At 41.5% G+C, this 22782-nt stretch overlaps 1 protein-coding gene across 1 annotated transcript in view; it reads left to right on the top strand.

Annotated features, from left to right (window-relative positions):
• The window catches only part of COL4A2 (collagen type IV alpha 2 chain), a 367855-nt gene that overhangs the window by 235211 nt on the left and 109862 nt on the right, over positions 1 to 22782 (top strand). Inside the window, exons 9-14 of the mRNA XM_029604712.1 lie at positions 6844 to 6879; positions 8747 to 8809; positions 15583 to 15618; positions 17621 to 17659; positions 18031 to 18120; positions 21785 to 21829. Of these exons, the coding sequence (XP_029460572.1) occupies positions 6844 to 6879; positions 8747 to 8809; positions 15583 to 15618; positions 17621 to 17659; positions 18031 to 18120; positions 21785 to 21829 (309 nt within the window). The remainder of the gene's footprint in view (positions 1 to 6843; positions 6880 to 8746; positions 8810 to 15582; positions 15619 to 17620; positions 17660 to 18030; positions 18121 to 21784; positions 21830 to 22782) is intronic.

Below are 22782 nucleotides of genomic sequence, written 5' to 3'. Positions count from 1 at the left end.
ACTCACTGCTGTGCTGATTAACAAAGAATAGCACCTATTCACAAATACACAATAGTACCTATTAACAAAACACACAATCTTCACACTTAGTTAGTCAGCCTGAGTGACTCACAGCTCCCTTGATTAACAAATGTTGTTCCCTATTCAAACCTAATCACACTACCTCAACACCTTTCCAAGGTGAGTAACTGAGCTGAAATATTCAACTTTTTTACTTTGGTATATACTGCTCCTAGCTTATTTCTAGCTTCTGGCTACTTTTTTGTTGGGGTTTTTTTTTTTTTTTTTTGTGGTTTTTTTTGGTTTTCAATACAATGCACTCAGTTATTTATTAAATAAAACACTTAGCTCTTTAAAAGTCTGGAGGACACTTTAATAGTCAGGCAGACTTTTTAAAAAATAAACACACTACCTACTGCTACCTTATTGACTGACTATTTAAAAATGCAAACAGTCTAACTTGTTTTATTTACTGACTGACTATTAAAGGCACAAACACACAAACACACTAAATAATATTCCCAAATAGTTAACTTTGCCCCAATACTTTTAAAAAAGTCAATGTCAATGTCCCAAGCAAAAACTTACTGATTCCTTTCAGCCACCAGCAAGGTGATCCTCTCCTCTCAGTGTTTCCACATTCTGATGTGCCTTAATTCAGCAAATAGCGGTCATGAAGGTACTTTCTTGTCTCTATTGTTATGCCTCTAGGAGGCACTACCACAAGTTGTGGTGTAGAATAATACCCAGCTTTAGTTTTTAACCTGCTGTTGAATTTCTCTATAAGGGCAGAGGCTTGGGGTCTGTAAGGGGTGTGGAACCTGAGAGAGATGCCTAATGCCTAGTATGTCATCCACAAAGTGTGTCCCTTGATCACTATCAATTAATTCTGGAATTCCATATCTTGGAATAAATTCTCTCAGCAGAATCTTAGCTACAGAGATTGTATCTGCCTTCACTACTGGGAATGCCTCCCCCCACCCTGAGAAACAGCAAATCATTGTTAGTGCGTACTTGTAATTTTGACATAAAGGCAATTTGATAAAATCAATTTTGATTTGCAAGAAAGGACCTGGGTGGGGGTGCCGCTTTAGGTGTGCAGGTGTGATGACCAAACGTTTGGATGCTTTGTAATAATCAGAGCCCTGACTGCTGAGACCAACCCCCACCAGTAATACCATGCCAAGGAATGCTTGTAACTTTTTCAATGCCCCAGAGACATGTACTTTCAAAACAGCCTCAATTCTCTCAGTAGTCTTTTTTTTTTTTTAGATAGCAAGAATTCTAAATATTTCATTTATAATTGACACATTTGAAGTTTACCTTTTAATACCTTAAGACCTAATGAATGCAGGAAACACAGCTCTACTTCAGTATCACGTAGGCGAGACAATACTGAAGTATCTTAACTCCTTGGGATAACTGTCAGGTGAAGTAGAATGCATGAAACTATAAATGCTATAAGTCATGGTTAATTCTGAATCCTTAAATTTAATACTGGCCAGGATTTATTTTTGTGTGATTAACTCTAATTACAGACACTTAGAAAAAGAGAGGTTTGATACATCTGATATCATTAATTGGCAAATACTTTAGCATTGAATATATATATATAATTAATATTTCCATGCCATAACTCACTCCATCAGTTACACTTACTCACAGTAGTAATGCCCTGTTCAAATAAACAAAACTCTTTCCAAACTGGAAGAGCTCATTCAATTCTGTATTCCCTGTCCTGACAAGATACATATTTCTATTCACTTTTTCCTCCCTTTGTGTCTTCACCTGGGAAACACTTTCCTGCATCCCCCACTCACCCCCCCCCCCCCCCTTTCTACTGCTAACCCCTTAACTGCCTTGTCCTTTCAAGTTTTAAACTTTAACATTAGTAATTGCTTCTTCAGCAATCAAATTGTTGATATCCCCAATAGAGGAGCCCCCATGTTCCCCAAACAGTACAGTTCCTGACATTTGCCACCCTTCTCTGGAAAAGCCAGTTAACGATCTCTGAAATCAAATCAGAATTTTGTCCTAATGCTGTAAGTTCCCTTAAATCTACAGTGTCTATTTGGTTCAGTAACTGTGCTTTTTAATTCTGAAACAAGGAAAAGCAATATATCCTTTTCTGATACCTTTCTAAATCTAATTGTTATATGAAAATAGCTTCAGATGAGCACACTTTGCACAAACATGTCTCACAATTCTATAGTGCAGCGCAGGAAGCAGGAATGCCAAAAGATAATATCCAAAATAAAGGCAATAGTAAAAAATGCTTTCTTACCGCAGAAGCAACTCTAGAATTTCTAATAGATGAAAAATATTTCTCTTTCTTCAACTACTAGTTTATTTACTGGCATAACATTTTCCTAATTTATATATAAGCAGTCCTCTAAGATACCCTGCATCATAAATCTCACATACGAAGACAAATTTAATTCATCTTTAAGTCTAATCACCTGGGAAGACAAAGAGCAAGGTACTCAGAAACTAACTGCATGTTTCAACTCATCCTGCCATATAGGTTCTTTCCCTAAATAAACAGTAAAATTACATATAATAGGGATAAATTATCAAAATTTATTATTAGGTTCTGCTCAAATTCAATGCTAGCCATCAAGAGAAAGTCCACGAAACCAAACTTTCTCAAAGAATCTACTAAATTAAATTCACTTTCTGTAAAAATCAACTCATTTCTCCACAACTTTAATTCCTCATGATTCCCGCTTCCTCTTATCTTCCAACTCAGTTAACTCTCCAGCTCCCAATGTCCTTTCAAATTCTAAAACTTCCATGGCAATTTAAGTTGAGACTGAGCTGTGCTCCCCACTCACTGCAATGCATTATACCCTGGCATCAATCAGACATAAACAGAAAACCAGATTCCAAACAATGCTTTCCAAAACTTTCCCTTTTTTATGCTCCTCTAATCTCAGAGCCCTGCAAGCAAGGTCAACGAAGGACTAACTGTTGCTGTCTTAAACCTCTTTGTATTGTGTTCCAGTACAAATTTATTAACAAATATACAGACAAACGAACTAATATCACTTCTTAATAAGCTTTCATTAAGTAGGCTGGACAATTGGCCAAAGAAAATCTGCTCCTTGCTAACAACAGAGGCCGAGAAACTACAGTCTTCAAACAAAACTAGCCTACTATGAGCAACATATAAATCTTATCACAAACTATAAAAACCAACAGGCTGTAAATGTAAGGCTCCCTGCACTATAGCCCAACCAGGGGTTAAATAATGATTCCTTCAGTATAGAGGAACTCAACTTTGAAGTATGACAAACGGTTAGTTTGATCTTAATTGATGCAAACTGTTTGCTTTTCTCTTTGTTTTTTTTGTTTTGTATTGTTTTTAATACTTCATATGATCCAATGTCAGGAATATTATCTTGATATGTAAAATTAAAAAGCATAATAAAAATAAAATTTAAAAAAAATCCTGATTCCTTGCTCTCATAAGGGGGAGGGGAACCGATCCTGAAACTGGGGATTCTTTCCCAGTGCCATCTTCTGCTCCTATATAACCATGAACATATTAAATTAATGCAAATATCGTGTCAAGGATTTTCCTGTCTTTTATGCTTAATGAATTGCAGCAGCTGTTGCAGAACTGGGATTGAAAAGCTGCCATCCTCAGGCCAGCTCTTAAACGCATCTTGTGCTTAGTAATGATTTTAACGTCATGTGGCAATAATTCACAAACCAATGCAAGGGAACTGGGGGATCCCATACCTTGTAACATAATGAACTTAAGCTTAAACTAACTTTAAAAAAAAAAAAAATTACCAGTTTCAAGCTACAATAAATGTAAATAAAAATACTCACGTATGTAAATAATAAAAAAAATACTCACGTGCGTCCCATGTACCTCACATGCTGCCTAATCGTGCCCATGGCCCCATTAGGTCCTGATTAGTCGTATCCGTGGTCCCGACAGATCTGCCAGCCATACACGCGGTCCCGATCGGATCTGCCAGCCGTACACGCAGTCCCGACTGGTCCTGCCGCACTCTATAACCATCCTCTGCTACCAAAATGTTGAATCTTGAAACTTACCCCGCCTGGTTTCCTCCCCAGACAGGGCACAAAGCCAGTGATGAAACGGCCTTTCAGTTTCAAAACATAACATTTATTAAGTAGCATGAAGATCTATAATTGCTGGCAGGTTTGTTTATTTCATGCATGCATACAAAAGTTAAAATAGCAGAAACATTAAATAAATCGATTGTGTTTTCCTTAAGGGAGTAAACGGAGCCAGGTATCACAGAAATAACTGCTCACCAGGCAGTGCCAGTCTACTCATCGTTTTAAATTTGCATTAGTCTTTTATACATTGTTAAACATGGCTCGCACAATTTTCCCCCCTCCCCTTTCTCATCCCCTACATGTGCTAGTACTTTTCCTTCATGCGCCTCTCAGACATCGTATATTATGCTTACTCAGTAGTTCTTTTGTTCTTGTAGCTTCCCATATTGGCACCTTCTTATCAGGAAGTCACTCATGCCATTCTCAGCCTCACTTGTTCTGTCTCTGGGCTGACCATTACATTTATTTCTCTTCGGGCCTTTTTATTCCAGTTACTAGTCAACATGGGGCAGTTTTCTTAAAGCAACAATTAACCCTAGCCCTGAAGAGAAGAATATAGTTCAAAGTTTTATGCAGAACTTAAAAGTTTGGAGGCTGACTAGAATCCTTGACATTTGTCTATGGATATGCAAGAAATGTCACCAAGAAACTGCAAGCATGAAAGTCCATCTGAAATTCTTTCTTTCTTTCTTTCTTTCTTTAGTAAGCGCCAGAGTGAATTATGCATACTTCAGCTTTCTGTGCCAAAGTTCCGTTTCTTATACTTTAGTTAAACAATGCTAAAACTATCTAACGGTTTTCTTTAAAGATATTGTAAGCCCTGGTGAATTGTGATTTGAGTGCCTTCAACTATTCAAGAAGCAAAACTTATAAGCACCAGAGTATTGATTTGCTGTGCTTTGAAAATAATACAATTTCAAAATATTTGCTTCTTAACTATATATATATATTTTTTTTTTTATTTACGATACTCTTCCGTATGCTTATCTCCAGAAACTATGTTTATGAGTTATATTCACAATGGGGGGGGTAAAGTTAAAAAAGATTTACAGTTTTAAAACTGGGTTTGATACATATAAATGTACTTTACGAGTGTACGTGAGCTTTTGAAAATTGCTACAAAATATGCCATTGAAATGTCTCTAGGTTTTATATATATATATATATAAGTGCACTTTAGTTGGAACACCTCTTTCCCTAAACAACTCAACCATTCCTACCTATTACCAATCCAACTCTCACCCCCCCCCCCCCCCCCCCCACCCCGGACTTGTTTTCTTTAAAAAAAAATTGTGTTGAGCTTATCACAGAGTAGTTGATGGCTCAAGCTCTGGAGATGGTGAGCTGGGAGGATGGTTATCCCTACAGTGCTGGATTCCTGGATTTATTCGTAGAGCTTTCTTCTTTGGCCCTTGGCCAATAAACGAAAACTTGGCACACTACCAGGGAAGAAGGGAATGAAGGAAAGGACTTTTTTTTTCTTGGGCTTTCTTTGTGCCGTTAGTTTTGTTGTGGTGGTACAGGGCACGCCAGGTTTGCACAGTGCAGAAAAAGGTGAGCGCGCTCTGTGGCTGACTGCTCGTGTGAACCGTCGGGTGGGGGTTTTCAAGCTGCGCATCGCAACCAACCTCTCTGCAGGGCCATTAATTATCTAGCGCACGTAGACCCCCTTGAGATTTCACTGGGCATTCAACTTTTGACACCCCCCATCTCACGGCATATACACCAAACCACTGGACTCGCCAATAATGTGTCGTATACATATGTATATACAATGAGGTCCATAGTCAAAAGCCATTTAAACGGATAATGTAATAGTTATCTGTCTAAATGGCTTACCTGGCTATATTTAGCCCTTATGTGGCTAAATTCTAGCCGGATAAGAAGGGGACCTTCCATGGGTGGGCAAGAGGGGTTCCGAGGAGGAGAACTGCATACATTAAGCGGCTAACTCTGGTCAGGGCATAGGGGCTGTCCTAAAGATAACTGGTTAAACATAACTGGCTAACTCTGACACCCTGCTAGTTAGCCCCGATATGTTTATCCAGCTGAGCCGCATAGCAGCTGAAAAAGGACCCCCCTGTGTGTCAAAAGTGTTTTCCAATATTTGTGTGATTTTCAAAAAACAAGGTAGGTGCAATTGTTAAATTCTGAAATGTTCATGTCTCGGTTATGGCGACTGGAAAGTGACTGGTGCATCATGCTCCCCTCTCTTGCCGTGTTTGAATCCCATCTTAAAGACCCACCTTTTTGAAACCGCTTTTAAATCTTTTTGCCTGATTGTCTGCTTTTAGTCTTGCTTAGCTTTCTTTGCTTTTAACCAAGTCTCTTGTCCTGTATGTTTGTCTTAGTAGATTGTAAGCTTTATTGAGCGGGTACTGTCGTTTTGTATGTTTGTACAGCGCTCTATATGTCGTGTAGCGCTATAGACATGCTAAGTAGTAGTAGTAAAAAGTCACCCGGGGTAGTTGAGCCATTTATTGAAGACTACTTAAGATTTTTCTTGTATCACATTTTCATTTGCATGTCAATCAAATATATTATCATCAACAAAAAGATAAATATATATATGTGTGTGTGTGTGTGTGTGTGCTCTTTTTAAAATTTCCAAACCATTGTAAATTACCTTAGGTCCCGATTCACTAAGCATCTTTTCTATAAACACAGAACAACGAAGATGTCACAGATAATGTTGTGCTGTCCATCAAATACTTTCTCTTATACATGTATTTGTCTGTTCTTTAGGGAGAACCAGGTGATCCAGGTTTTATTGGCTTTCAGGTAAGTTTCGATTTTTATCCAGCGGGAGATCGTCAAGAGTGAGAGAGGGACACCGGCGGAGATGTAGCCTGGTGGTTAGAGCAGCGGGTGGAGAAGGAGGGAAGCCAGGGCTCAAGTCGCCTCATTCTCTCTTGCCTTAGCTACAAACTTCGGGCCAAATTTACTAAAGGCTTTTCTACCATTCTTTGTCCATGGGAAAAATGTTTAGTAAACGAGGCCCCCTTAGCTTGTGAGCCCTCTGTGGACAGGGAAATACCTTCAGTCCCTGACTGTAACTTGCCTTGAACTACCGATGATGAGGCCTGAAGTAAATCCAAATAAAACGCGAAGGTTCCCTTCTTCCTGCAGTTTAGCACCCCAGGGGTTTTTGAAATTGAGTTTCACAGCCTGGTATATAGCAAACCAAGCATCCTGCCTCTCACTTGCTGAAAATTAGTAATAGGTTTCCTATCTTTGAAGGGAAGGGCTGCACAGGACATTTCCAATCGTCTTGCTATGGCTGGGGAAGCCAGGGGGGAGGGAGGGGGGCCATATCTTGTTCTGTGCGTGATCTGAAATTCTGGGAAAGGGAGAGGACAGAGTTTCGGGGATGTGGCAGACACAATGTCAGTGATATGTCTCGATTCCTCAGAATTTGGACAACGCTGCCCCACTCCCCTGTGAATCCTGCCCCCTGCCTCCCCCTTGCATCTGCCCGCTGAAGGGATGGGAGGATCAGATGTGTGGAGGGAACACCCCTTCACGTCACTCGCCCCGCTCATTCACTCATTTTCTCCCCCTCCCTCTCTCTCATCCCATTCCCTCCCTCCTTTTCCTTCCGTCGCCTCTCTTAGTGCCCCTTCCTCTTCTCTGCTTTCCTTCTACTCTTTACGGCTAGAGGAAGACAATTTCTCTCTCTTTCCTTCTACTCTCTCTCTTTCCTTCTACTCTCTCCCCTCCCTTCCTTATCTGAACCTCTCCCCTTATATCCTTTCACTTCACTGTCGATCTTTTTCCTCACATCCCCTCCCCTTTTTTTCATTCACCCCTCTCATTCCCTCACCTCACTTCCTTCCCTCACCCCCCCACTTCCCACCTTCCCTCTGATTCCCTCCCCTCCTTTTCCTTCCTGGCGGGGCCTGGGAAACCCCGCTAGGCTTTTTACCTCTGCTGCCGTTTGTAAATAAAAAAAATTTTAAAAACCTTCCTCCATGGGCCAGAATGTGGCCATGTGAAGGAAAGGCTATGGTGGGGTTTGGTCTGGCTCGTAGGCCATGGTTTTGGAATCCTTGCACTATTATAACTAGGTTATTCATTGTCACTCTTTCACGTGCCCTCCGGAAAGATGGAAGGAGCTTTCCAGACTGTACAGTTAACCTTTTCTCCAGACAGAGCTTCGTTATCACTCACTGCTGCCATGGGGGGGGGCAACCAATAAATCTGAATCGTGATGTAAAGTAATGTGTGTGAAGGCTCAACCTCTTCCTGCTAAATTCCACACCACTGCAACCTGTTTTTTCCTCACTTCAAGGGAAGAACATTATTTCTGAACTAAATGGGTTAGATCCCTTTCCTGAGCTTGTTGGGGTTGCATTTCTATTTGAGTACGATTATTTATTATCCTTCCTGTATTCCTTCAGCCTATGACATGAGCAATTCTTTTTTTTTTTTTGCTTTTCAAACTAACTTTATTGAACGTGTATCAGGAGCAGTACAATGTAAGCATAACACCTTCCATAGACAGTAAACTTGTCAGATGCGAAAATTACATGGGTTCCTGAATGAAGTCCGTACCTTCCTCCAATTCACGAAAAGGCCTCAGCATCGGTATTGTAATTTTTCTTTATCGACAATTTCAGGCACAAATATTTTTTTTTTCTATTCATAGGGACCTCAAGGTGCTCCAGGTATAAAAGGTTTTATTGGTCCAGTTGGTGTTCCAGGAAGACCTGTAAGTTTGTTTCAATGTATTTCTTTTACTCTCCTACTTGATGAGTAGAAATAAAGATCAATAAACAAAAATTTGTAAGGAGATATCTATTATTGGATAACTTCATATGTTTTTGGTCTTTATTCCTATGCACTAACGTGGACTAACCCAGCAACCACACTTCTTTATCCCTAACTTGATAAATCGTACCTTTATAGCAGGGGAAATGGAACCTTCACATTAGGCAGACCTAATATGCATCTTCAGGAGAAAACTGGATTTGGTTACCTGAATTCTAACTCACCCTGTAAACACCAGCACCAACTTTAACATCTTGGCCAAAACCAATAGGAATGAATTTTGCACAGGCCACGTTGTTTGCAATGCACGTGGGCACTTTTAGCCCGCGCGCACGAGGGCCAATTTTCTAAGGGAAGCTGCGTGTGTTTTTCTCCCTGGAAATCAGCAGCTGTGAAGTGCAGGCCTAACGCCCAACCACGCCCTTGTGCGGGCTTCCGAGCAGGAGTAAAATAGCGTGTGCACATTTGATGATATCCCAGGAATGCTCACTGGTTTATCTCCTTGACAGGCACCCTCCTCCACCTATCAAAGAGTATGTGCCCCGTGAAAGCCCATGTATCCTTTTACAGGAGGGCATATTTCAGACAAAAAACCATTTTATTGTGTAATTTCTTCTAAATTTGGCCCCTAATTTACCCTCTAAATAGGATTTGCTGACCCACTGTCTTTTCTTCCCAGTCATCTTGGTTCTTTTGTTTTAGCTGAGTGCATTTTCTTGTCTCCGTTGGAGCAGACAAATGGACTAGTGTTGGGCAATGTGCAACTTATGTCCTTACAAGCAGCGTCGCCCCCTACACATTCTAGCACTGCAAGGAGATTGTGGTGGAGAATCATCACAAACGGTGCCATTTTGAGACGGGGGGGAAAAAAAGGCACACAAGCCAGACGCCCCAAAAAAAAAACATAGAAACATAGAAACATAGAAATGACGGCAGAAGAAGACCAAATGGCCCATCTAGTCTGCCCAGCAAGCTTCACACATATTTTCTCTCATACTTATCTGTTTCTCTTAGCTCTTGGTTCTATTTCCCTTCCATCCCCACCTTTAATGTAGAGAGCAGTGATGGAGCTGCATCCAAGTGAAATATCTAGCTTGATTAGTTTGGGGTAGTAGCCCGCCGCAATAAGCAAGCTGCACCCATGCTTATTTGTTTTACCCAGACTATGTTATTAGCCCTTATTGGTTGTTTTTCTTCTCCCCTGCCGTTGAAGCAGGGAGCTATGCTGGATATGCGTGACGTATAAGTCTTCTCCCATGCCGTTGAAGCAGAGAGCCATGCTGGATGTGCATCGAAAGTGAAGTATCAGGCCCATTTGGTTGGGGTAGTAACCGCCGTAACAAGCCAGCTACTCCCCGCTTTGTGAGTGCGAACCCTCTTTTCTTCTCCCCTGCCGTTGAATCAGAGAACTATGCTGTATATGCATTGAAAGTGAAGTATCAGGCTTATTTGATTTGGGGTAGTAACCGCCGTAACAAGCCAGCTACTCCCCTCTTTGTGAGTGTGAATCCTTTTTTCCACATTTCCTCTTGCTGTTGAAGCTTAGAGCGATGTTGGAGTCAAGCCTGTGTATGTTTATTTAATAAGGGTATTGACTCCAGGCAGTAGCCATCATTCTGGCGAGTCACCCACTCTTCATTGGCAGCCTCTTGACTTTATGGATCCACAGTGTTTATCCCACGCCCCTTTGAAGTCCTTCACAGTTCTGGTCTTCACCACATCCTCCGGAAGGGCATTCCAGGCATCCACCACCCTCTCCGTGAAGAAATACTTCCTGACATTGGTTCTGAATCTTCCTCCCTGGAGCTTCAAATCGTGACCCCTGGTTCTGCTGATTTTTTTCCTTAGGAAAAGGTTTGTCGTTGTCTTTTGATCATTAACACCTTTCAAGTATCTGAAAGTCTGTATCATATCACCTCTGCTCCTCCTTTCCTCCAGGGTGTACATATTTAGATTCTTCAATCTCTCCTCGTACGTCATCCGATGAAGATCCTCCACCTTCCTGGTCGCCCTTCTCTGTACCGCCTCCATCTTGTCTTTGTCTTTTTGAAGGTACGGTCTCCAGAACTGAACACAGTACTCCAGGTGAGGCCTCACCAAGGACCTGTACAAGGGAATAATCACTTCCCTTTTCTTACTCGATATTCCTCTCTCTATGCAGCCCAGCATTCTTCTGGCTTTAGCTATCGCCTTGTCGCATTGTTTCGCCGACTTCAGATCATTAGACACCATCACCCCAAGGTCCCTCTCCTGCTCCGTGCACATCAGCCTTTCCCCCCCCATTGAATACAGTTCATTTGGATTTCCACTCCCCATATGCATGACTTTGCACTTCTTGGCATTGAATCTCAGCTGCCATATCTTCGACCACTCTTCCAGTTTCCTTAGATCCCGTCTCATTCTCTCCACTCCTTCCGGCGTGTCCACTCTGTTGCAGATCTTAGTGTCATCCGCAAAAAGACAAACCTTACCTTCTATCCCGTCCGCAATGTCGCTCACAAGATATTGAACAGGACCGGTCCCAACACCGATCCTTGCGGTACACCACTTAAAACCGCTCTCTCTTCAGAGAAGGTTCCATTTACCATCACACATTGTCTTCTGTCCGTCAACCAATTTGCAATCCAGGTCACCACCTCGGCACTCACTCCCAAGCTTCTCGTTTTATTCACCAGTCTCCTGTGCGGAACCGTATCAAAAGCTTTGCTGAAATCCAAGTATATGATATCGAGCGCTCTTCCTCTATCCAATTCCAATAAGATTGGGGAAAGGCCGGGCCTCACGAGTTGGTATGATTAAGGGATTTGTCAGTTTGGGGGGGCATCGGGCAATGGCTTCATAAAGTTTTAAGATGTGGGGTGGGGGATATAAAGCCTGATAGGGCTACGGGGAAGCACCAGATCTGGCCATAGGCCCTTTTAATTCTTGGGGCTTTTGGAGGCAAAAGCGCTAGTTACCAGTTATCTGGCTACACTACATGTTTATAACGTCTCTGCCGTTACCTGACTCCTCCTTTCTACAGAGGAGTTTATATTTTTAAGTTATCTGGCTACATGTAGCCGGATAATTTTAAGCAAGTATATTCAGCCGAAAACACCCCGCAAGTAGTCTCCGGATGGAATTGCCAGCAGGATGCGAAGCACACACACATTTCCTGCCGGGTTTTCTTTAGGCTCTTTGAAACACCCTTCTACAAAAGATGCAGTTGCCGAACTACTGCCCGTTCCCAATGACGGAGCTCCCATTGCGATCAGGGATGCCCCCCAAGTACATCTATCGGGCCAATTCTTGCCGGAATAATAGGGATAGAGCAGGGTTTTCCAATCCTATCCTGGGGATCCCGCAGTCAGGTTTTCAGGATATCCACAGTGAAGAAGCATGAGATATTGTGCATATACTGGGTTTCCAACATATATGCAAATTTATCTCATGCATATTCATTGTAGGCATCCTAAAAATCAAACTGGCTGTTGGGTCACCAGGACACTTTTTGGAAGCACTGGGGTAGAGGTCTCTACAGGACAAGTTTTAACTTTGCCCTTTCTTTTACCCATTAAAACAGGTAAAAAGAAAAGACAAGAGAAAATTGATGGCTTCAAGGCTGATCTAAGCACGTCTGCCTAGTAGGACAGCATGTTCAATCCCGCTATTTCTTGTTTTATTGCTCGGCAGAGTGGCACGTTTACACGCAGCTGATACGTTGTGTGCAGAAAGAATTTAGGATTAGCAAAGTAGTCTGCCTTTGCCTCTTCCAGTCTCCTTTCTTAAGCAGATAATTTTGGGACTGCTTTAATAATACCAGGTTTTCTTGTTGCTATCCAGCTTTACAGCTAACCAGACCGTCTCGAGAGGCACAGCACTGCTAATTCACAAGCTGTTAAATTGATAATTAAAATCCTGACAGATGCTTTATCTGTGATTTATTTAAGCAGGGAAAAGGAGTTTAGCCTAGTTAGAGTATTAATTGGCAGTAATTGCTCTGTCCGGAAGAGACATTGCTATTTAAAGCTAAACTTTGCAGTAGGGGAGCTCTGGAGAACATTCATGATTTAGAAAAAAAAAAAAAAGGAAAGAAAAGCAAAACAAAGCCGTGAGCATTTGGAAGGGCTGAACCAGGGAATATGGAGGAATTTAGGCCATTGTAAAGTCATTCTAAGCTGCTAGAGCAGTCCACCATTGTCAAACAGAAGGGGGAATTTCTCCACCGTGATTGATTGTCAAAAGTGTCCGTACCAGTCCATACCAGACCTCCAGCTGCCCTTTCCAGCAGATGCTTTGACATCGTTCCTCTCGCTCCTTCACTCCGGTTGATCTCTGGATCCTCTGAGCTGGATTGGTTCTCTTCAATTCCTGACTACCCACCCCCCACCTCCTTTGTGTTACCCAGGGAAGAAATACCTCTTTAGGGGTCCCGGGGGTGGGACCACGGGCAAATGGGGAGGGTGAAGTTCAACTCTGCCCAGCGTGCTCCCTTTCTTTCTCTCTTTGTTTGACTCTTCTGAGCCAAATCTGACTCTGTCCCTGGGCTGTCTGTCGTGTTCTTTGGCTCACCTGCTTGATGGCTCTGCCTCTTAGTGTCAGATTCAAACACTTATATAATGATTATTTTAAATCACTGTATAATCTAAAAAGGCATTGTTGGTGTGTGAGATTATTGCCAATTCTCAAATTGCAGAATAGAGTTGGTCTTAGTCTGCCTCATAGTACATTTGAGAAATACCAGAATCCAATATTGTACATCCTGTCATGGCTTGCTGCTCATTCAGTGGCCAATGCTTAGACCAATTAGATTACTTGCACCCAAAAGGACCAATCTGTTTATCTAATAAGGCTTTTCCCAATATTTGCACCAGGTGGGTTCAAAATGTGTAAGAAAAACTATGTATATCAACCTATCTAAATGCTGATTTATAAACTACTTTTTATCATGCATTGTGCAGAAAAGTGTAACGTTAACATGAAAAAAGCCTTTTAACAGAGACCATCCAGGTATGTCTTTAAGGCACAATAATTCCTTCTGTGCAGTAGATTTGTCTCAGAAATAATCTTCTTCAGGGTTTTAATTCATTTTTCATTAATGTTTTTGTCAAAAACATCAAGGCAGAGTGTCATCTTAAAACCAAGCATAATAAATCAGAGGGCATCTTTAATATATATATATATATATTCACACACCAAATCACCAAACACAAGAATATCAAGAATAAAACAACTACAACAGACAGTGACTTTAGGTGTAATATTTCTGCATTGGCATAACCTGCATGGAGCAGAGCAAAGTTGCAACCCTAAACGTTTTTCTGGGCAGACTGGATGGGCCATTTTGGTATTTATCTGCTGCAATTTACTATGTTACTATCTAAAACCACCGTGTAAATCTTTGTTGGCTCTAATCTATACTATACCTATAAGGTATAGGTATATACTATACCTATAATCTATACTATACCTATAACTATAAGTAGTTTTTTGTTTTGGTTCTCAGTTACCGTTATATGTACAAATTTATTATTTATTATAATTTATTATATGTACTAAGTTGTTGTATATGTAAACCGGAGTGAAGGCAGCTAGCTATACTTCGGTATAAAAAAACTCTTAAATAAATAAATAAATAAATAAATAAATAAATACCCCAGATGTGTTCATTTGCCCCATATTTTAATCAAGTACACCAAACCCAAGGGAAACTTGATCAAAGAGTCACATTTTGGCCCACTTCCTGAATCTCAGGTAACTCAACCTCATTCCCTTAACTCTAATGGAATAGAATCCCAAAGAAATGAACCCAAGGCATTGTGCGCTGCATCACACACAGAGTTTTGCATTCACCAAAGATGGAATCGATATCAAAAGATAGTTTAGAAGAGTGCAGTACTAGCAGGCTGATATTTAATCAGTAAATCAGCTAGATATTTAGCATAACTCCATTTTAAATATTTAAAAGAAGAAAGTCAGAACCTTAAACTGTGTATTGTAGCCTCCATTGGAAGTCCATGCAAGTCACATGAGGCAAAACGTGATCATATTTTTTTCTTCCCGTCAGCAGTCTAGCTGCAGTATTTTTGAGCCAACTGTAACCAGCTAAGACCAGTCCTAGGCAACCCATAGTATAAAGAGTTACAGTAATCAGTTCCACTAGTTGTAACCATTGCAGATTCCTTGGGTGCTAAATATGAGCACAGTTGACGAATCTGACAAGTGCACACTGCAATCTAATTTAAACCCCAGACTGTGAGATGACACAGCATACAAGCTTTGTTTTATGGTTTTTCACTTATTTTTATCATGGTTTTCCTTGGTAGCCATAAAACTTTGTTACATAGTTGGGTTGAAAGATGACCCAGATGTCTATTGAGTTTCCATGATAATGCAGGGGGAAGGCAAAAACAATCCACTGTGCATCTGTAGCCAATTCTGCAGCAGCACAAAATATCCTTGTCAACCCCAATAAGCAAAAATGTCCACTTATTGTTGAATCTTCATTTCGGCCTCGTTCCTTTTCATTTTTTTGTTTCTTTTGGATGCTTCTTTTAATTTTTTTTAGAATTTTTAGTGTTTTGATTAAATTTATATTTGTGCATAATTGCTGGATTGTATCTGTTTTGCTGTTGTCTGTTTTATAACTGTAAACCGTTATGATTGAATACAGAATGATGGTACAGAAATGTAATAAATAAATTAGTTTAATGTCTTAAATATTGTTTTATTCAGGGCCCCTCTGGACCTCCAGGCCCACCAGGACCACCAGTAAGTTTTTCTTAATTATGTTTAGCTCTTTTATTACATTTAGGCTCATTGTTGAACTTCTAGGTTAAAGACACAGGGGGGGGGGGGGGAGGGGGGATGGCAATTCAGGCTATTTGTGCCGCAGCATATCGGATGTTCATCTGGGTGATATTTTCTGAAAAATAATCAACGTGACTAATCCATATGTAGCCACACAAATATATGGAATCAACCCCAAACAATATTGTGGCACTGTGCTCAGTTTTTTAATTTTGCTGCTTGTTCTTTAAACAATTAGCTTGTGAAGCATATAACATGGCTTGGCGTCTCCAGGTTGCATGTGAAGAAATCCAAGCAACTCAAAAGACTGCAAGAAGTCCCTGAAGTCTCATAAACATTAATACGTTAATACTGGGACCTGCAGGGTTGCAAAAAAACAGAGCCTTTGAGTCTTATGAGAGTTTGGAGACTTCTAGCACTCTTCTGCATTTCCTTAACCTGGGAACCCTCAGGATTTCACCCTGAGACTCGGGGGAATGTGCATCAGTCTCAGGGGAAACACTAGAAATCTCAGGGCCTCTCTGTACACAGCTCAGCCCCTTCTCCCCTTCCTCAGTAAGCCTGCAGAGAACAGGAGAGGTGGGGCGAGTCTGGAGCAGACTCTGCAAGCTGCATGTGGGGAGAAACTGGAGAGAGGCTGCAACACACACCCAAACCTCAGTCTCAGCTGTGATTCCAGGACTTGGGACTCCCTCAGCTAAGGGCAGAGTGAGGATGCATAAGTCATGGAGCTGAGACTTATAGGGGGAGGGAGAGAGGAAGGGGAAGAATGCTGGGTCATCTCGGGAGGGGAGGACAGGTGATGGTGATGGGTGGGAGAAAAAGAAAGCGTGGATTAGTTGGGTGGAGGGGTGGTGGTGGTAGAAGAGAGAAAGCTGATACATATTATTCCATTCCTTCCCCCTCCCCCTATCCTCTGCTAATCCACAGCACTCTCAGGGTGACCACAGCTCGGACATTCCCAGGTATGGTTCTTTCTAGTCCTACTCACCTTGGTTGGAAATGAACTAAGGGTTGGAGTGAACGTGGCTAGACAGAATTTCAGGTCTCTCAAGTTCTAGAACTTTCAGCTTGGAATGCACCCTAAGGATGCAGTCAGCAGGTCATGTGATTCATCAGTGTGAATACATGAAAATTGTATTTCTAGAGACTAATCATTACAGGTAAGTAAGCTTTCCCGGTCCTCTGTCAAAGCATTATAAAATAAAGTGTGTACGATTTGTTATCTTTAAGCAGACAAAGCCATTCCTGTCCTCCAGCAAAAACAATAAAGACCTTGAGGTCCACATTAGAAAGCCATTTTAAATGGAGAGCGTCATATTTATCCATCTAAATGGCTTACCTGGCTATATTTAGTCTTCATTCAGCTAAATTCTAGCCAGCTAATAAGTTAGGAGGCTAGAATTTAGCCGGTTAAGTTAGGGACGGTCGATGGGCATAACTGGGAGCAGTTGAGTTAGCTGACTAAGTTAACCAGCTAATTTCAATATTCAGTTAGCCTGATGATTTGCCAGCTAAGGCCCGGATTTATCAAAATGCACTAAATAATATTGCATGCGATAGGAAAAGGGGTGTGTTTTATGGTAATAGGCAGTTTATCACAATTTGCGCCAATACATATGCGAAGCGCTATCTTAGCGCAAATTGCAATGCGTTCCAGAATTGATGTACATCCTACATACAACCAACTGGGGGGACCATGTTGAGAGTGAGAGAGAGCAAGCCTAGCCATAATGCCCTCCCACTAGATTGGTGTTTATATCTCTATGGGAGGCCCACCTAGTAACTCGAGGTGAGGTTTAGGTATTAGTGTAGGGGTTAGGGGCCACTTTGACATTCAAAGTGAGACGCGCACAGGGCTGTTAAAATCCACCCCATTGTTTTTGGCAGCAACATCAGCTGCCTCTGCTTTGAGAATATTAACTACATTGTATTAATAAATGACAACTTGCCTTTATTTTAGGGAACGCCAGGCGGGTATATTGGAGAGAAAGGAGAAAAGGTAAAGAAAAAAAAATAGATTAATATAAATGTGCTGAAACAGGTCGATGCTTTACTAAAAGATGTATTTTGTGCAAAAGTCCGTACAACAGCAATGCACAGTGAGGGATGTTTGACAGATAGCTGCAGTTGAACATTCATTACTAGGACAGTTTCTTAATCCCTTTTTATTCTAAAAATCCTATACAGACATTTGTTATTACAGTGCTCGTTTGTAGACGGCTTTTTATAATACACACAAACACACACACACACACAGCACTGTCTTGTTGACAGCACAATACATTCCATTCTGTTGTTGGATTTCCCAGTGCACTCTGGAACGATGGCAGCTGCTAAATATGTCTTCCTCTTTGGCCTTGCCGTCCACAGGGTGAAGCAGGTCTTCCAGGCCCTCAAGGCCGCCCATTCACTGTCGAGGTGAAGACTCCCGTCGATGTAATTATACTCGATCAGTACAAGGTAAAGTTACATCTTTCTTCCAAGGAAAGCATGAAAAAATACTCGAATGCTCCTAATTTAGTACTGGAATGATTAAAAAAAAAATTATAGAAATTAGTAGCTCTGTGTGTAGAGTAAGAGCACAGAAAATCAAAATACTTCTGTCTGAAAGCTGGATGTGCAGCAGGTAAACGTTCTGTTTTCATGCATTATTATTGTTAGGAATATAGTTTAAAAAAAAGGGACTTCAGTAAATTAATAATTTACATTTAAGCAGCTGCTCTACTGGAGTAGTTATGTCAAACATTCTGGGAGTTCTTATGTTCTTAGTGATCAATATGAAATTGTTAGAATTATTATTCGCCGTCTCTTAACTTCTCATTCCAATCGGCTACAATACCTAAGGATTAGAGGGTGGCCAGCGTGACCTCTGAGGTAATCTGGGAAACTACAGACCCCAGTGAGCTTGCTGTTGATACTGAGCAAAATGGTAAAAACTATTCTGAAGAACTAAATTACTGAGCAGCTGGATAGATGCAGACTAATTGGGGCACAGCCAATATGGATTTAGCAAAAGGAAATCTTGCCTTACCAAACCTGTTAGATTTTTTGTTTTTGAAGGGGTTAACAAACATGTTGACAAAATTGAGCCAGTTGATATGATGGTACTGTATGTGGATTTTCAGAAGGCATTTGACAAAGTTTCTCTTGAGAGATTAAAAAACCTTGGGATAGAAGGCAGTGTCCTACTGTGGATTGGTAACTGGCTAAAGGATAGCAAACAGAGAGAATAGGACTGAATGGAGAATTGTAAATAGCGGTGTGCCCTAGAGATCTGACTGGGACCCGTGCTATTTATAATGATCTGGGAAAAGGAGTGAAGAGTGAGGTGGTCAAAATTATTCAGCGTTGTTAGATCACGAGCCAATAGTGAGAAATTTCAAGAGGACCTTGCGAGCCTAGGGGGGGGGGGTTGAGTGTCTAAATGGCAGATGAAATTTGATGTGGACAAAAGCAAAGTGATACACATAGGGAAGAAACATAGAAACATAGAAACATAGAAATGACGGCAGAAGAAGACCGAATGGCCCATCCAGTCTGCCCAGCAAGCCTCACACATTTTTTCTCTCATTCTTATCTGTTACTCTTAGCTCCTTGTTCTATTCCCCTTCCACCCCCACCATTAATGTAGAGAGCAGTGATGGAGCTGACGCCAGGTTCCATATTGGGCATCGTCACACAGGAAAGGGATATTGGAATTATTGTGGGCCTAGTGCATGGTGGCAGTCAAAAAAAAAAAAAAAAGCAGATAGGATGCTAGGTATAATTACAAAAGGAATGGAAAATAAAGCAGAATATCATAATGCCTCAGTATCGCTCCATGGTGCGACTGCACCATGAGTTTCTGTACAGTTCTGTTTGCCCCATCTCAAAAATGATGTAGCAGAATTAGAAAAGGTACAGAGAAGGGCGACCAAAATGCTATAAAGAATGGAACGGCTCCCCTGCAAGGAAAGTTTTAAACAGGTTAGGGCTCTTCAGCCTGGAAAAGAGACAGCTGAGAAGAGATAGGATAGAAATCTAGAAAACCTTGACTGTGTTGGAATGGGTAAACAGGGAATACTTATTTACCCATTTAAATAGTACTAGGACTAGGGACACTCCCTGAAGCTATCGGGTAGCACATTTAATACAAATAGGAAAAACTATTTTTTCACTTAGCACAAAATTAAACTGTGGAATTTGTTACCAGATGATGTGGTGAAAGCAGTTAGCATAATTGAGTTTTAAAAGGCTTTAAACAAATGCCTGGAGTAAAAGTCCATAAACCAGCATTAGCAGTGTAGTTTTGGAAAGGCGACTGTTTTTCCCTGGTTTAGGAGTAAGAAGACGAAGATCTGTTCTTTGGTATCCTGCTGGGCAGGGCTGTCCTTAGGGGGGGGGGGTGAAGCAATGCGGTTGCCCCAGACCCCCCGCACATTCGAGGGCCTCACACTGACATTTGAGTCCGGACAGCTGGAGGGACAGAGCTGATGCGGTAGGAGCTGTGCACCGTGCTTCCATTACCACTGGCTGGCCCGAGGCTGCTGCTTCTCTGCCCACCTCTTGATGGGCTGCTCTTCACAGCCATGACTTTGCCTGCTCTGCAACCTTGGGGTGTGAGAGGAATGGACAACCTACTCTTCCCTCCTCCTCCTTACTATTCAGGGAGAGAGGCCTGCTCAGGCATATTTGTCTTAGGCCCTACTCCCCGCTAGGATCAGCCTTGCTGCTCTGTACCGGTGACCTGAATTGGCCACCGCTGGAGACAGGGTGCTGGGTTTGATGGACTTTTGGTCTCACCCAGTATGGCATTTCTTATTGTTCTTGGAATATGACTACAATGAGCAATGGGTTAAAGGAAGGCAGAGAATTGAAGAGCTGGAATAGGATTGGTGTTCATTCCAAACAGATTCAATGTTATGGCGGTTTGTTGTTGAGAAGAACCATCTGACTGGTCAAATGAATTATCTTAGGGAACCTAAACTCTATTGATCTGCTCATTGTGGCTTCCTAGAACCATTTGTGAGGCTGATATTCGGTGCATTTCTATTGTTCGTTCACCAAACAGGAGATTCCACCCAGAACTAATCCAGCCCGTCTCTAGGACTTGTGTCTGTCCATAGATCCAAAAATATAAAACACCATGTGGGAATCCTCATGGTCCTCCCGATATGTCCTTAATATTTTGTGACAATAGGACAGCAAATGGAAAACGTATTGGGGGAGAGGAGCAGGCATGGATACATACCTACACTGATCTGAGTTAAAATGAATTTTTTTGTTTCACACTGAGACTTTGCTGGTTATGTTAAATTGAATTAATCATTGGCAGCTTTGTCACAAGAATATCCTGCTTAATTTCCTGTGTTACTCTTGGCAAACTGCTTGTGCTTAACATTGTTAAAGTATTATTGAGCTTGACAGTGATTGTCAGGCCCTCCAATTAAATACTGTCACTCTTATAAGCAAACAGGTAATTCAAGAAAAAGATAAAAAAAATTAAAGAGCGTAAAAGTTGGAACTGTCCAGCACTACGGCTGTTTTTCCAGGAACAAAACTTTTAATCTTTGGTGTCAGGAACAGAATCTGACCATGAATCTTCCAAATGGACACGTTCTGTTTTACAGTTTATTATCTGAAAATTACATTTTCGTATCTTTTGCACTGCTTAGCTTTGACGTTTCCAGTGCCTTACTCATCGTGCTGCAAACTTGAGAGAGAGAAATAGTAACGTGATGACCGTGAATGCTAAGAAATGTTGGCGGCCCAATAGTTTCCCAATCATAAGAACATGGAGGGGTGGTTTGTGTACAGGATTGCCAACCGCCTGTCTCCAGCGCCATGGGGGGTCAGGCTTTCTGGGGTTGCCATATTGGGGGTTGAAGGCCTTGTCTTGATGCATGAAGGGGCGAATCTCTGATAGAGTGTCTAGCTGTGCTGGAAACAATGAGGGTAAAATATGCATCAGTTAGGTAGTCAGTAAAACTCTGGCAGAAAGTCTGTAAAAAAAAAAGAAAAAAAACAACGCATTTTCATGCATTAACTACTTTGTTTTTCTACCTGTTGCACTATTCCAAGAAACTGACTTTTACTGCAGCTGCTGTTGCATGTATTGATCATTTCTTTTCTGGTCCACGTTTAGGGTGAGCGAGGAATGAAAGGAGAAAAAGGACAACCCGGTGTTACTGTAAGTTACTGAAGAACAAAACTCAGCTACAGTGGAGGGGCTAATGCAGTAGCGCTGTGAACAGATGCAGAGTCCCAGGGCTTTTTATGACAGTCCCTAGGCAGCTGTAGGAAACTGATCGTTAACGCCACTAAAAGTTATGGAGCTGTTGGGAGCTTCTGTCTGCTGCCTTGCACCCCTGTTTTTTTTTTTTTAATTTCATATTAGTTTTAAGGAAATGAAAACTTTGCATTCTTCTCTTTCGTAGGCGATGCGCCAGATAAGCTACAGAGGATTAATAATGCCAGATTTTAGAATTTCTAAAGTAGAACCTGTAGTTTAAAATATTTAGTATGTGTTTACAGTATACCCGGTGACAATGCAACATGCCTTTCAATTGCAGAATGGGGAGATAATATACCCATGGAGATTTAAGATATCTGTCCAGTTCATATACTTCTTGGGCTTCCAGGCAGATCCTGAGCTAGCTACCTCCATCAGGAAAGCCAAGAATTTGTTGGCGTCAACAGTACTCGCTAACACCTTTAAAAACTTGAGCTGAGAGTTGTCGATGGAGTGTTTTAAATTTGCTGCAGAGCATTTCAAGTTTCTTGAGGTTTCCTGAAAGCTATGTGACCAGAGCACGGAATTGGAGGGAGGGATATCCCATGAAGCTGTTTCTGAGTGTCCTATCGTGCTCTTTCTTTCTCCCCTCGTCTTTCCCCATCACCGGGCAGTAATATAGGGCTGACAAACAGAGATACCAGTTGTCCAGACGCTGGTGAAAAGACCATTGCACTGAAATTTTCAGGGTGAAAGAAGAATGGCTTCATACTGGGGCCGATGTAATAAGCCGTGGTAAACGATCCGCAGGCTTTTGCGCGTATTATTGCTCCGGGTTTTCCCATGCTGATCTTACGCGTGTCTGTAATAAAGCATTCAGCGCCGAAAAAAAAACCCCGTGGCTGGTTTTG

This window comes from Rhinatrema bivittatum, chromosome 5, assembly GCF_901001135.1.
Source record: "Rhinatrema bivittatum chromosome 5, aRhiBiv1.1, whole genome shotgun sequence".
NCBI lineage: Eukaryota > Metazoa > Chordata > Amphibia > Gymnophiona > Rhinatrematidae > Rhinatrema > Rhinatrema bivittatum.
Note: the sequence above shows the minus strand (reverse complement) of the source record. Positions and strands in the feature narration are given on the sequence as shown.